Source organism: Pelophylax lessonae (assembly GCF_965119305.1).
Source record: "Pelophylax lessonae genome assembly, chromosome: 2".
Classification (NCBI taxonomy): domain Eukaryota; kingdom Metazoa; phylum Chordata; class Amphibia; order Anura; family Ranidae; genus Pelophylax; species Pelophylax lessonae.
In genome coordinates this window covers 564,724,218-564,736,699 of record NC_138769.1, presented here as the reverse complement: position 1 = coordinate 564,736,699, position 12,482 = coordinate 564,724,218, and the positions used below count along the sequence as shown (strand labels likewise).

General features: G+C 43.3%; 2 protein-coding genes across 3 annotated transcripts in view; one reads left to right on the top strand and one right to left on the bottom strand.

Moving 5' to 3' along the window:
• ORMDL2 (ORMDL sphingolipid biosynthesis regulator 2) overlaps positions 1-11,302 on the bottom strand; it is a 30,806-nt gene extending 19,504 nt beyond the window's left edge. Inside the window, exon 1 of the mRNA XM_082245274.1 lies at positions 11,152-11,302. The gene's annotated coding sequence lies outside the window, so the exon portion shown is untranslated. The remainder of the gene's footprint in view (positions 1-11,151) is intronic.
• Positions 11,303-11,534: 232 nt separating this feature from the next.
• The window catches only part of SARNP (SAP domain containing ribonucleoprotein), a 179,355-nt gene continuing 178,407 nt past the window's right edge, over positions 11,535-12,482 (top strand). For both annotated transcript variants that reach the window (XM_082247115.1, XM_082247114.1), the window contains exon 1: positions 11,535-11,709. In XM_082247115.1, the coding sequence (XP_082103241.1) occupies positions 11,677-11,709 (33 nt within the window). In that variant the 5' untranslated portion in view covers positions 11,535-11,676. The remainder of the gene's footprint in view (positions 11,710-12,482) is intronic.

The window sequence follows — 12,482 nt, the reverse complement described above, 5'->3', positions numbered from 1 at the left end:
GAACATCATTTGTCTGGGAATGTTGAAATGATCGCATCGTCAAAATTGTATAAAAGGGAGGGCTCTCCTTGTAGTGTGAAATCTTGTGGGTGGGGTTTTAATAGGTTGATATACTCTGGTATTTGTAAATACTTCTATACAATAAAATGGACCTAAAGCTGGATATACACTATACAACTTTTGTTGTCAGATTTCCTTTAGATTTAACTTTTCTATGTAGTGCAAGGGCCTGCCTTATTGCATACAAATTGAAAGTGTTTAGGTTTGACCTCATATTATATGGTTTTGGTAAGTCTAAAGGAAAAAATCTAAAGAAAATTGTATAGTGTGTATGGCCCTTAAGATGGGACGTGGCTATTGAAGCGTTAATTACCTTTTTTATATTGGTCATTGACTATCACTGGTACATTATCATATGGAAAAATGTTAGATGAAGTCCAGTAATGGTGTTGATTTTTTGTTTTCTTCTAGCTACCCCTGACAATATACTGATAAGAAGACTGGCAGCAAAGAACACTTTATTTCACAACTTTAAAGCGGGGACTTGACAGTTCAACAGTAGTTGATCCAATGGCTGACTTCTTTCAAACAGGAAAGGCCACATACAGATTGAAGTTCAGCCGGTCCCTGCTGAACCAGCCAAATTTCGATCCATCTGAGCTCAACTTAAGAAGAAAAGTTTTTATAGTTGTAAACAAAGTAAAGCTGCACAATTCTGGATAAAATGAGAATCACCATTTTTTGCTTAGAATAAAGATCACGATCCGCTCATGATTCTCAGCATAATATCTTTCACATTATACAAAAAAAGATTTGGGCTAACTATTTAGTTTTGTTAAAATTAATTGAAGTGTATTTTTTCCCAAAGAATTGCGTTTGAAAGACCGCTGCACAAATACAATGTAAAATAAAATATTGCAATGATCGCCATTCTATTCTCTAGGATCTCTGCTAATATATATTATATATGTTTTAATGTTTGGGGGATCTAAGTAATTTTCTAGCAAGAAATACAGATTTTTAACTTGTAAGCAACAAGTGTCAGAAAAAGGTTTAGTCTTTAACCACTTAAGCCCCAGAGGATTTGGCTGCTAAACGACCAGGGGGTATTTTGCGATTCGGCACAAAAAGCGTCAATTTTGCAAATATTTTTCACATTTTTTTTTATATGAAATTCCCCAGAAAATAAATGTAAAAATCAAAATTTTTTAAAATTCTCGGCCAATTTGTTTTAGGCTACCTATGTTTGGTAAAAAAAAAAAAAAAAAAAAAAAAAAAAAAAAAAAAAAAAAATCGCAAAAAGCTTATTTTTATTGGTTTGCGCAAAAGTTATCGCGTTTACTAACAAAGGGAAAGATTTATGTCATTTTTGTTGTTTTTTTTTAATGCGTAATGGCGGCGATCTGCGATTTTTTTGCGGTAGACAGATCGGACCCTTGACTGACATTTTTGGGGTTACCAGTGACATTTCTACAGTAATCAGTGCTATACATATGCACTGTTACTGTAAAAAATACACTGGTAGTGAAGGGGTTAACTTTATTTGAGAGGGAGGGGCTGTGTGTGTCCCTAGGGGCGTGATTCTTACGGTGATTGGCTGTGGCTTGAGCTGTAGGGACACTGATCAACGGTTCTACATTGTATCAGTGTTTTTACACCGAGGAGAATGACAGGTGGCTTGTTTACACAAGCTGCCTGACTTTCTCCCTCTCTCCCGACGATCGCCGAGTGACCAGCGGACATCGGGTCCGCCGGTCACACGCGCGCGGGGGGGGTCCCAGAGCCTCAAAGGCTAGCGACGTAGACCTACGTCGCTCTGCCTGGGAGGGGCTGACTGCTGCAGTAAATATACTGTGAGCAGTCGGCAAGCGGTTAAGAGGTTAAACTGTCCTCACTTACAGATGGAAGTTCATTCCTTTCATCTAAAAGAACAAAATGATACATTGTAAAACATTGGGTTTACAGTTATCTTGCAGCCATGGCAATGTAGAAAAATATTTTGGAGTCTTTTTTTTTTTTTTTCTTTGACAGTAGTAAGTGAGCAGAGAACAGCTCTGCTCTGTAAGATTAGAACAAATGCTGTTTTAAGATTGGCGAGGGGTGAACCGAGATCATGATTTTTTAAACGATTAATTGTGCAGCTCTAAAACAAAAAAGTGCTGCTTTTACTGTGCTATTCTGCCAGACTGCTGACATTATGTTTAACATACAGTCATCTACTTCCAGCATCACCAATCACATTTAAACATCCAGGATGTATTAACCTCCCTGGCGGTATGATTCTTTTGGATTTTAGGTACTGAAAGCGGTACCATTATTCTGCATGTAATTCTTGTGAATGAGCAGCCCAAACCAACTGTATACATTTATTATATATATTATATATATATATATATATATATATATATATATATATATATATATATTACAGTAAAACTGCAGGAAAGGGCATAATGTGAATTTTATTTTATTTTGAATGGGATCAGTGTGTTTGGTGTGTTTTACATTTGAATTTCCCGCTGGTTCCACCCCCCGGCGGACGTCACGTCGCCGGAGACGGAAGCCGAGGCTCGCAGACGGTCGGGAGGAAGCTCCGCCGCCGCATACAGCCCGCATTCCTCGCTGGATCCCGGAGAAAAGGTAAGTAAAACCTCTTCCAGCATCCAGCGATCTTCCTAGCAGTACCCCGAGTGTGGCTCGGGGTTACCGCTTTTGGCTCTAAAATCTTACCCCGAGTCACGCTCGGGAATACCGCTAGGAAGGTTAAAATTTGATTTGATGAACTGTGTCCTTGCATTTTGTAAATCATGCTTTTTGTATGCGAGAGGCAGCAAGAGGGTGCTCAAGAATCCCAAGCAGGTGTGTTCCAATATCACCAAATGTTTTGACCCTCCCTTCTACCGAGCAGGGCCCTCTAGTTCCCCCTGTATTGAACTGTATTGTCTTCCCTCACATTGTAAAGCGCTGCGCAACCTGTGGGCGCTATATAAATCCTGTATTATAATAATAATAATAATGTCAGGCAACAGGAATCAGCTTGGAGGGGGGGGGGGGGGGTTTCAACAACAATGCTAGGGTGCAATAACAGACTCTTCCTATGTATCAGATGGCTTAATTTGCCATTTTGATGTGAGCAGTGGCTTGTTAGAAAGCAGCCGCTGATGTGCAGTGTGAAGCTGATGCACTGTGAATGTCGCCTTGCGCTTTTTTTTTTTTTTACTTTTTTTGCTGTAAATATTGTTGAAATGTCGCAAAGTGACATTTTATTAACCACTTCTGGACCGGAAGGATTTGCCCCCTTAATGGCCAGGCCATTTTTTGCGATTCAGCACTGCGTTACTTAATGGACAATTGCGCGACACTGTACCCTTTTTCCCCACAAATAGAGAATAGAGCTTTCTTTTGGTGGCATTTGATCACCTCTGATTTTTTTTGGGCTATAAACAAAAAAAAAAAAAAAAAGGAGCGACAATTCTGAAAAAATAAAAAAAAGTATTTTTCATTTTCTTCTATACAACACCCCCCCCCCCAAAAAAAAAAAAAAAAAAAATCTAAATTTAACATTTTAGACCAATTTGTTTTCTGCTACATATTTTTGGTAATCAAAAAAAAAAAAAAAAAAATTGGCAATAAGCATATTTTGATTGGTTTGCACAAACGTTGTTGCGTCTACTAACAACGGGAAAGATTTAGGTAATTTTTATTGTTTTTTTTTTTTTTTTAAACTAGTAATGGCAGCGATCTGCGATTTTTAGCGGGACTGCAACATTGCGGCGAACCCCTGACATTTTTGGGGGGACCAGTGACATTACCACAGTAATGCTAAAAATATGCACTGTTACTGTAATAATTACACTGGCAGGGAAGGGGTTAAATGTGAGCCTAGAGGAGTGATTCTAACTGTGGGGGCGGGCTTGTGAAATGATCACAGAGACATGTGATCCAACATAGAAGGATCACAAGCATTCTGATCATTGCAGAGAGAATAACGGTCAGCTGTGTTTACGATAGCCGACTGTCCTCTCTCAGCGAGGAACGATTGCGGGTGTCAGGCAGCAATCGGAGCCGCCTGCACCGTGCATCCGAGTCCCCGCTGCCGAGTGGGGGCAAGAGCTCGCCCCCTAGCTGCAGGCGAGCGACCGACATATACCTACATCAGTTTACGCAGGAGGGGCTGCCCGCCGCAGTATAACTGCGGCGGGCGGTCCCTAAGTAGTTTAAGTGTTACTTAATGCAGGACCCTGCATTCACTATAGCTGGTCTCCCACAGTACAAAGAAAATGGAAATGCAATTATTTTAGTAAATATAAACTGCTAAATACCTTTTCTCATCAGCAGTATATAGCAGACTTCTATCAGTGTCCAGCCAAGCACTGGTTAAATTTTGGTCAACTGGTTAGTTTTCATTCTACTCTGACTGCCCTATGAGGCTGCATGACTCTGGACCTTCTGTCTAGACAGTGCCGATCAGGGTGGATTGGATTGAAATCACTAGTAAAAAAGCTTGATTTAAAATCATAAATTTTTAAAGAGCAGCTGTCATCTCTGTCCTGCAGCCGCTCCTTCTCTGACCCGCTGTTCACTCACAGACAGTCCCATTCACTTTTGGGACTTTTAAGCCCTATGAATATGTCATACGACGAAATGCGTCAGACGTTTGTTTCTGCCTGTAATCACTCCACATGCTCAATGCTGGTTACCTGTAGTTGCTTGTAATTGTTCTGATGTTTTTTTAATAAACTTATTGAAGCAGTTTTACACTATATGTGTATATCTCGGCTTGTTTTTCATATCGATCTAATGCTTGGAGACATAGCCATTATATCCATATATGTGATGACACAGCCTGATGGAAGATTCCCTAACATTAGAAATCTTACACCTATGAAGATCTTCTGGCCTGTTTGACCCCATTTACTGTATGGTACCTGGGTCCAGATTTTCTGGTGAGCGTATATATACCCTTGTTATTGGCGTTGGGTTCTATCTCACTGATGATTAATGGATTCGGAGCACTTTGGCTTCATATCTGGTTTCCAGTCTTCTCCACTTATTTTGGGAATTATGAACTATTAATTTTTCCATACACTCGTCAGCTCCATTTAAGACATTTATAAAACTGTTTTTCACCTCTACACATATACTTCATTGTGTGTGTATATATTTTTAGCGCTGCACTTTTATTATACTTTAATGGGACAGCTGGTGATGCAGCAGTGACAGAATGGGAGGGACGTGGCGTCAGGAGGCGAGTGGATACCTACTAACAGGTGCATTCATGGATCTAAAAATGACAGGTGCTCTTTAAATGTAAGAACTCATTCTTGTTGGTAGTGTGAAATTGTATGAATGCATCAATGCAGTGCATGTTATATCAATTAAAAGAGTTTACCAAAAATGTAACTATTGAAGAATATACAGCCTCAAGCTGCATAACTAAGCCCCATTTCATGCTGAATAAACTAAATTATTAATGTATCTTACATAGAAAAAACTATCTTTAGATAGATTTTTACTCAAAAAGCATTTTATTAAAAATAAAAAGTTGATGAAAAAAATGATTTAAATAAAAATTGATGTATTTTTATCCACCTTGGTGCGTATTTGCCCTGTACTGATCACATGCACCCTTCCCAAAAAAAAAAAAAAAAACCCCCTCTAGCAATACACACCAAATTGAGCATGTGAGCATGTACAGAGTGCCCCGGAGGCTCTGTTCTATCAGGAGATAAATGGGCACTGTGGAATAAAAGGGGAGGATCAAAGAAGACAGGATCAAACAGCATTTTTACACAATGCACAGGATTTACCCCTTAGGTTTCACAGTGAGTATCACAAGCATGCTGTACGGCATATACAGACTGATTTTACTGTTGTGGGTTTAGTAACACTAAGTTCTTTTGGTCACAACACAGTACAATGCAGTATATTGTACTGCACCACTACAACGTGGTAGTGGGAATTGGCATGACAGAGAACAAGGCTTTTTGCTTTGATTTGAGTTGGGATTGTGCTGGTCAAGGTTGCCCAGCACAGTTAAAAACGCACCTAGTGTGAACAGGCCCTCAAAGAGCATGTAAAAGAAAATGGACAAATATAAGGGCATCACTGAGCTCCTGAACAGACTGAGGTGTATCCTGTCGGCGTCGGATGGATCGAAACAATGTCCCAGAGGTGTTGTATTGGATTTAGGTTAGGCGAGCATGGGCTGGACCATTCAATGGTATCAATTTATTCATCCTCCAGGAACTGGCTGCATACTCTCTCCACATGAGGCAGGGAATTGTGGTGCACCAGGAGGAACCCAGGACCCACTACACCATCGAAGGGTCCGATAATGGGTCCAAGAATTTCATCCCAATACCTATTGCACCAGTCAGGCAGCCATTGTCTAGCCTGTAGAGGTCTGTGCATCCCTCCCCCGACCATCACTGACCCACCACCAAACTGGTCATGCTGAACGATGTTACAGGCAGCATAACGTTCTCCACACCCTTTCATGTCTGTCACATGTGCTCGGGGTGAACCTGCTCTCATCTAGGAAAAGCACAGGATGCCAGTGGCAGACCTGCCAATTATGCTGTTCAATGGTAAATGCCAATCGAGCTCCACAGTGCCAGGCAGTGTGCACCGGGCCCAATAGAGGAAGTTGGGCCCTCAGGCCACCCTCAAAGTCTGTTTCCGATTGTTTGCTCAGAGACGTTCACACCAGTGGCCTGCTGGAGGTCATTTTGTAGGGCTCTGGCAGTGCTCATCTTGTTCCTCTTTGCACAAAGGACCAGATACCGGTCCTGCTGATGGGTTAAGGACCTTCTACGGCCCTGTCCAGCTCTCCTATAGTAATTGCCTGTCTCCTGGAATCTCCTCCATGCTTTTCTGGCAGTGGCACATATTAATGTGCCATCCCGGAGGAGTTGGGCTGCCTGTGCAAACTCTATAGGGTCTAGTTATTGCCTCATGCTACCAGTAGTGACACTGACTCCAGCCAAATGCAAAACTAGTGAAAAACTGTCAGAAAAGATGAACAGGGGGAAAAAAAAATGTTTGTGGCCTTCACCTGTAAAACCATTACTGTTTTGGAGGTTGTCTCTTTGTTGCCCATCTAGTGCACCTCTTAACTTCATTAACACCAAAGCAGCTGAAACTGATTACCAACCCCTTCTGCTACTTAACTGACCAGATCAATATCCAAGGAGTTTAATTGCCTTAATGCTATACTCTGATTAAAAAGTGTTCCTTAATTTTTTTGAGAAATATATATATATATATATATATATATATATATATATATATTAGAGCTGCACGATTATTTGTAACAGAATCGAGATCGCGATTCACTCCCCCTGATGATCTTAACATGACACTTGCTCGATTCTTTACATACTATGAGGGAGCAGCTGTCAAAAAAAGCCTCCCACAAAAGCCTATCAGCATTATTCTCCCACTGAACTGTAAACACAAATGATTACATTGTATCTTTTCTTTCCCTCTGCCGGAAGGAAGTTTAACCTCGTAGGGCTGGTTCACACTTATGCGAGTGCGGGAAGGCTGCGAATTCGCAGCCTGATCCCGCATCGCACACGCACCCCCGGCAGTTCACACTGCCATATGCGATACGCTGGGGGTGTCAATGTAATCTCAACGACACCCCCAGTTTGATCGCATATCGCAGTGCGATCGTACAGTTCGCACAGGATCGGATCGCACAAGTGTGAACCGCTGTGCGATCCGATCCTGATGCGGCTAGAAAAAAGGGTCCCTGTGCGTGTTTGGTGCGGCTGCGGTGCGAATTTAGCCATACAAACTGTATGGCTAGACTCGCACCGCACAGCCGATCGCATGTAATGTTGGAGCAGTGCGCTCCGACATTACATGCGAACCCCGCACACGCACAAGTGTGAACCGGGGCTAAAAGACTAAACCTTTTTCCTACACTTGTTGCGTGCAAGTTAAATCAGTTTATTTTTCCTAGAAAAGTAGTTAGAACCCCCAAACATTTATATATTTTTTTTTTTTAGAAGAGACCCTGCAGAATAAAATGGTGATTGTTGTAAATTTTTATGTCACACTGTATTTGCGCAGCAGTCTTTTAAACGCAATTAATACACTTTAATGAATAAAAAAAATAAAACAAAACCGTAACGTTATCCCAATTTTTTTTTATAATGTAAAAGATGTTACACAGAGAATCGTGATCTTTATTCCAAGCAAAAAAATCGTGACTCTCATTTTGGCCAGAATCGTGCAGCTCTAATATATATAAATAAATCTATCAAGTATGGAGCATGAATGATTACAGCATAAAACGTTCAGTCCGGCGGGAACAGAGAGGGACCGAGCAGGTCTCGCTGTTCCCGCTGGACTGAATGTTTTATGCTGTGAACTTCTTTACCAATGTAAGAGGCCATTTTATACCTTTACTTTTACTCAATAAATGTTATCAGGATTACACTATTTGGGCGTTTTTTTCCCTATGCTTTCCATGCCATTGGAGGAGAATTTACCCAGAAGTGTCATTTATCATTTGAATCTGGAGGTGTTGCTGTTTGCCCGTGAGATGTGTTACATTGCCTGTTTATAAAGATCTGAGGTGAGAGGCCACTCTGGAAGGTGGAGGGTTGTGTGTTACTTCTATCTGCACCTGGCTCCTTTGGATTTACATCTTCCCATGCTGAAGTGACGTCATGATGGCCAGGTGTTGATGTCCCCTTCTGCTGCCTCTAAAAGCAATCCTGTGGATGAATAGCCGCTAGGGTGGCTTCTATATTACAGGAAATCGCCGGCTGATCACAAAGATATGTCACAATCTCATCGTACTTGCTGTCACAATCATCCCTGTGAAACAATGAACTAAAAGTCTGGACAGCCTTTGCGGCAGTTGGCTTGCAGTTCTCAATGAAATACCAGAACAAAAAAAAAAAACAATAGATTTTAACTGCATAAAAAAAAAAAAAAGTGCATTCTTTTTTTTTTTTTTAAAGTGAATTTAGCCTTTAAATGTTTACAGGACAATTTAGTCAAAGCAGCAAACTGATGAGCTCATCTTGTTGTCACTCTGCTCTCTTCTCCTGCCAGCATGTCCCTTGTCACTGCATTTGCCCCTTCCACCCCAGTCTGAGTGCTGTTGCACAGAGGGAGCACACAGTGGAGGGAAACCAAGTCAAATCCAGGTTGCATGAAAAACACCCTTCTTTTTAGGGATTTTTTTTCAGTGGGAATGCAGTTCTGGCACCTCCAGCACTGAATGTATGCAATAGCAAGGGGTGCAGGGTCTGTTACTAGCTGCTAGGGAAACTATTGTCGTCAGAGAGGATTTTTTTTTTGTGGGGGGGGGGGGGGGGGGTCTATTGTAGCTGGGTCTTATGTTGCTGAGAGGGGTCTATTAATGCTTGCTGCGAGGAGATCTATTGCTGCTGCTGGGGGTATTCAGGAGCGGGTGGTCCATTATTGCTGGCTACTGGAGAGTCTATTTTTGCTGGCTGCAGGGAGATCTTTTGTTGCTGGAGGAGAGGGGTTATTTTACTGCGGGTTGTCTATTTTTGCTGACTGCAGGGAGATCTGTTATTGCTGCTGGGGGTATTTTGTTGCGGGTTGTCCATTGTTTCTAGCGGTTGTAGAGTTTATTATTGCTGGCTTCAGGGAGATCTATTATTGCTGCTGGGGATCTTTTGTTGTGGGTGGCACATTGTTGCTGGCTTCAGGGAGAATTGTTATTGCTGCTGGGGATCTTTTGTTGCTGGGGGAAGAGGTATTTTTTTGTAGGGGATCCATTGTTTCCGACTGCTGGAGTGTCTATTGATGCTGGCTGCAGGGAGATCTTTTATTGCTGGAGGAGAGGGTTTTGTTGTTGGGGGTCTATTGTTGCTGGAGAGTCTATTGATGCTTGCCACAGGGAGCTCTGTTATTGCTGCAGGGGATCTTGTGTTGCGGTCGGTCCATTGTTGCTGGCTGCTGGAGGGTCTATTGATGCTGGCTGCAGGGAGATCTGTTATTGCTGCTGGGGATCTTTTGTTGCTGGCTTCAGGGAGCTCGGTTATTGCTGCTGGGGATCTTGTGTTGCGGCTGGTCCATTGTTGCTGGGGGTCTATTGATGCTGGCTGCAGGGAGATCTGTTATTGCTGCTGGGGATCTTTTGTTGCTGAGGGAGGTGGTATTTTGTTGTGGGCGGTCCATTGTTGCTGGGGGTCTATTGATGCTGGCTGCAGGGAGATCTGTTATTGCTGGGGGGAGGTGGTATTTTGTTGTGGGTGGTCCATTGTTGCTGGGGGTCTATTGATGCTGGCTTCAGGGAGCTCTGTTATTGCTGCTGGGGATCTTGTGTTGCGGTTGGTCCATTGTTGCTGGGGGTCTATTGATGCTGGCTTCAGGGAGCTCTGTTATTGCTGCTGGGGATCTTGTGTTGCGGTTGGTCCATTGTTGCTGGGGGTCTATTGATGCTGGCTTCAGGGAGCTCGGTTATTGCTGCTGGGGATCTTGTGTTGCGGTTGGTCCATTGTTGCTGGAGGGTCCATTGATGCTGACTGCAGGGAGATCGGTTATTGCTGCTGGGGATCTTGTGTTGCAGTTGGTCCATTGTTGCTGGAGGGTCCATTGATGCCGACTGCAGGGAGATCTGTTATTGCTGCTGGGGGTCTTTAGTTGCTAGGGGAGGGGGTATTTTGTTGCAGGTTGTCCATTAATGCTGGGGGGGGGGGGGGTCTGTTTTACAGCTTTGTTATTAATAAATTCCATACAAATTACTTAGTAGCAGAATTGTTACTTGGCTCTGTATTCTCAAAAAGGGGCGGAACCAAGGAATGGTGCAGGAGGTGGGTAGTGGGGGAGTTCCTGCACTTGTCTGAGGAAAAAAAGCCCTGCTTATAATTAATATGATTTATTAATGAATACCGAGGTGGACCATGGCTGGAGTTGAGCTTGGTCAGTAAATACAGAGCTGATTCAGTCTGTACACTGTACATGTGACTGGAGTTTAGCGTTCAACAATGGACTTCCTGGAAGGAGGCCCAGCGCCTCCTCTGCAGTGAGAACATTGTGGGTAGACAGTCGCAGAAAGCATGCATTTAGCACGCTGGGTATCTTATACAATATGACAACAGACACCACACTCTACAATACCCACAACATCACCCAAACCCACCCGGCACCATTTACCTGTAGCTAGGGCCTCCGCCTGTCACCGGTCTCCAGGAAACGCCGCCACTTCCGCTACCACAAATCCAGGGCGGAGAGCAAGTGACGACATTCCGCACATAACATGGCGCCCAGCCCTAATATTACAATCCTAATGAGGTCTCCGAACCTAACAAAGATGGCGACGATGGTCTGACGTATTTCTCCTGCGCACAACTCTGATTCGCTCCCCCCTTCTTCCCGCCCCTTCTCTCTGTTTGGCTGGTGCTCGCTGCCTTACAACGTGGCCAACCAATGAAAAGCGCTTCCGGGTCAGGTGATCGGACTGCTGAGAAGCAAGTGTTGTTTAGCGATTGGTGAGCCGTCGTTTTAATCAAGTGGCTCGCGGAGTTGTACGGGGGAGTTGTAACGGCGGAGCTTCTTGCGGCTTCGGTAAACTGAAAAGCGGTGGAAACTCCCGCGCTTTGTTGTGGAAGTGACGTCACGTGTGCGACGGGCCAATAGCTGTGCTTGCTGGGAGTGTGGCCACAGAGGCGTGTAAGAAACATGGCGGAAATTGTAGATATTCACAAGCTGAAGGTATGACCGAAATAACAGGGAAACGTTAAGAGGGGCTTTGTGTCGTCTGAAATAGTGACCCTTTCATATATAAGAAGGGCGGCTGCTGTGTGTGTGGGAGGAGGGGGAAGGGTGCTGCTCGGTGTGCTCATCCCTGACCATACTCGTAGTGTAGAGGAATGTGGGAGTGTGGTGTGTATGTGGAGGCACACTACCCTCTTATTACTGGAATCTTCTTCCTCCCTCTGCCCCAGACAAGTTGGCTGGGAAGTTCCAGCACATGCAGTCTTTATGGGGAACAGCTGTTCAGAGTTGGCCATACTCTGGTGCTGGGGGTTGGTGGTGAATACTAGAATAAAAAAGTGTACATGTGGATTCCAAAGAAGGAGTCCCCTTCAGGGTATACGATATCACTAGTGTAGATTTACATGTGTGTCTAAATCTCTCTTTCCTCTGAAGACTGATCTGTGTTTAGATTGCACTCCACAGGCTACTGAAACGTAATGAGGCACCGCATGTTTTTACCCCATTTTTGCCAGCCAGCGAGCCCAAACCATTTGCATTGCACACGCTTGCAGGGTGCTTCCCTTTAATATGTTGCCTTGCTGTCCTCCCAGTTTCTACATATCAGGTAACCTTTGTCATAAAAAATATATAATAAAGGGCCCCTGCGCTATCGGATTTAGAAAATGCAGTGATAAAATAACAGGAAAGAATAAACAGGACACTTGCAGCTCCTAATTCCGTCTAACCAAACAGCTGAATAGGGGTGCGAAGAGGATAGATATATTATA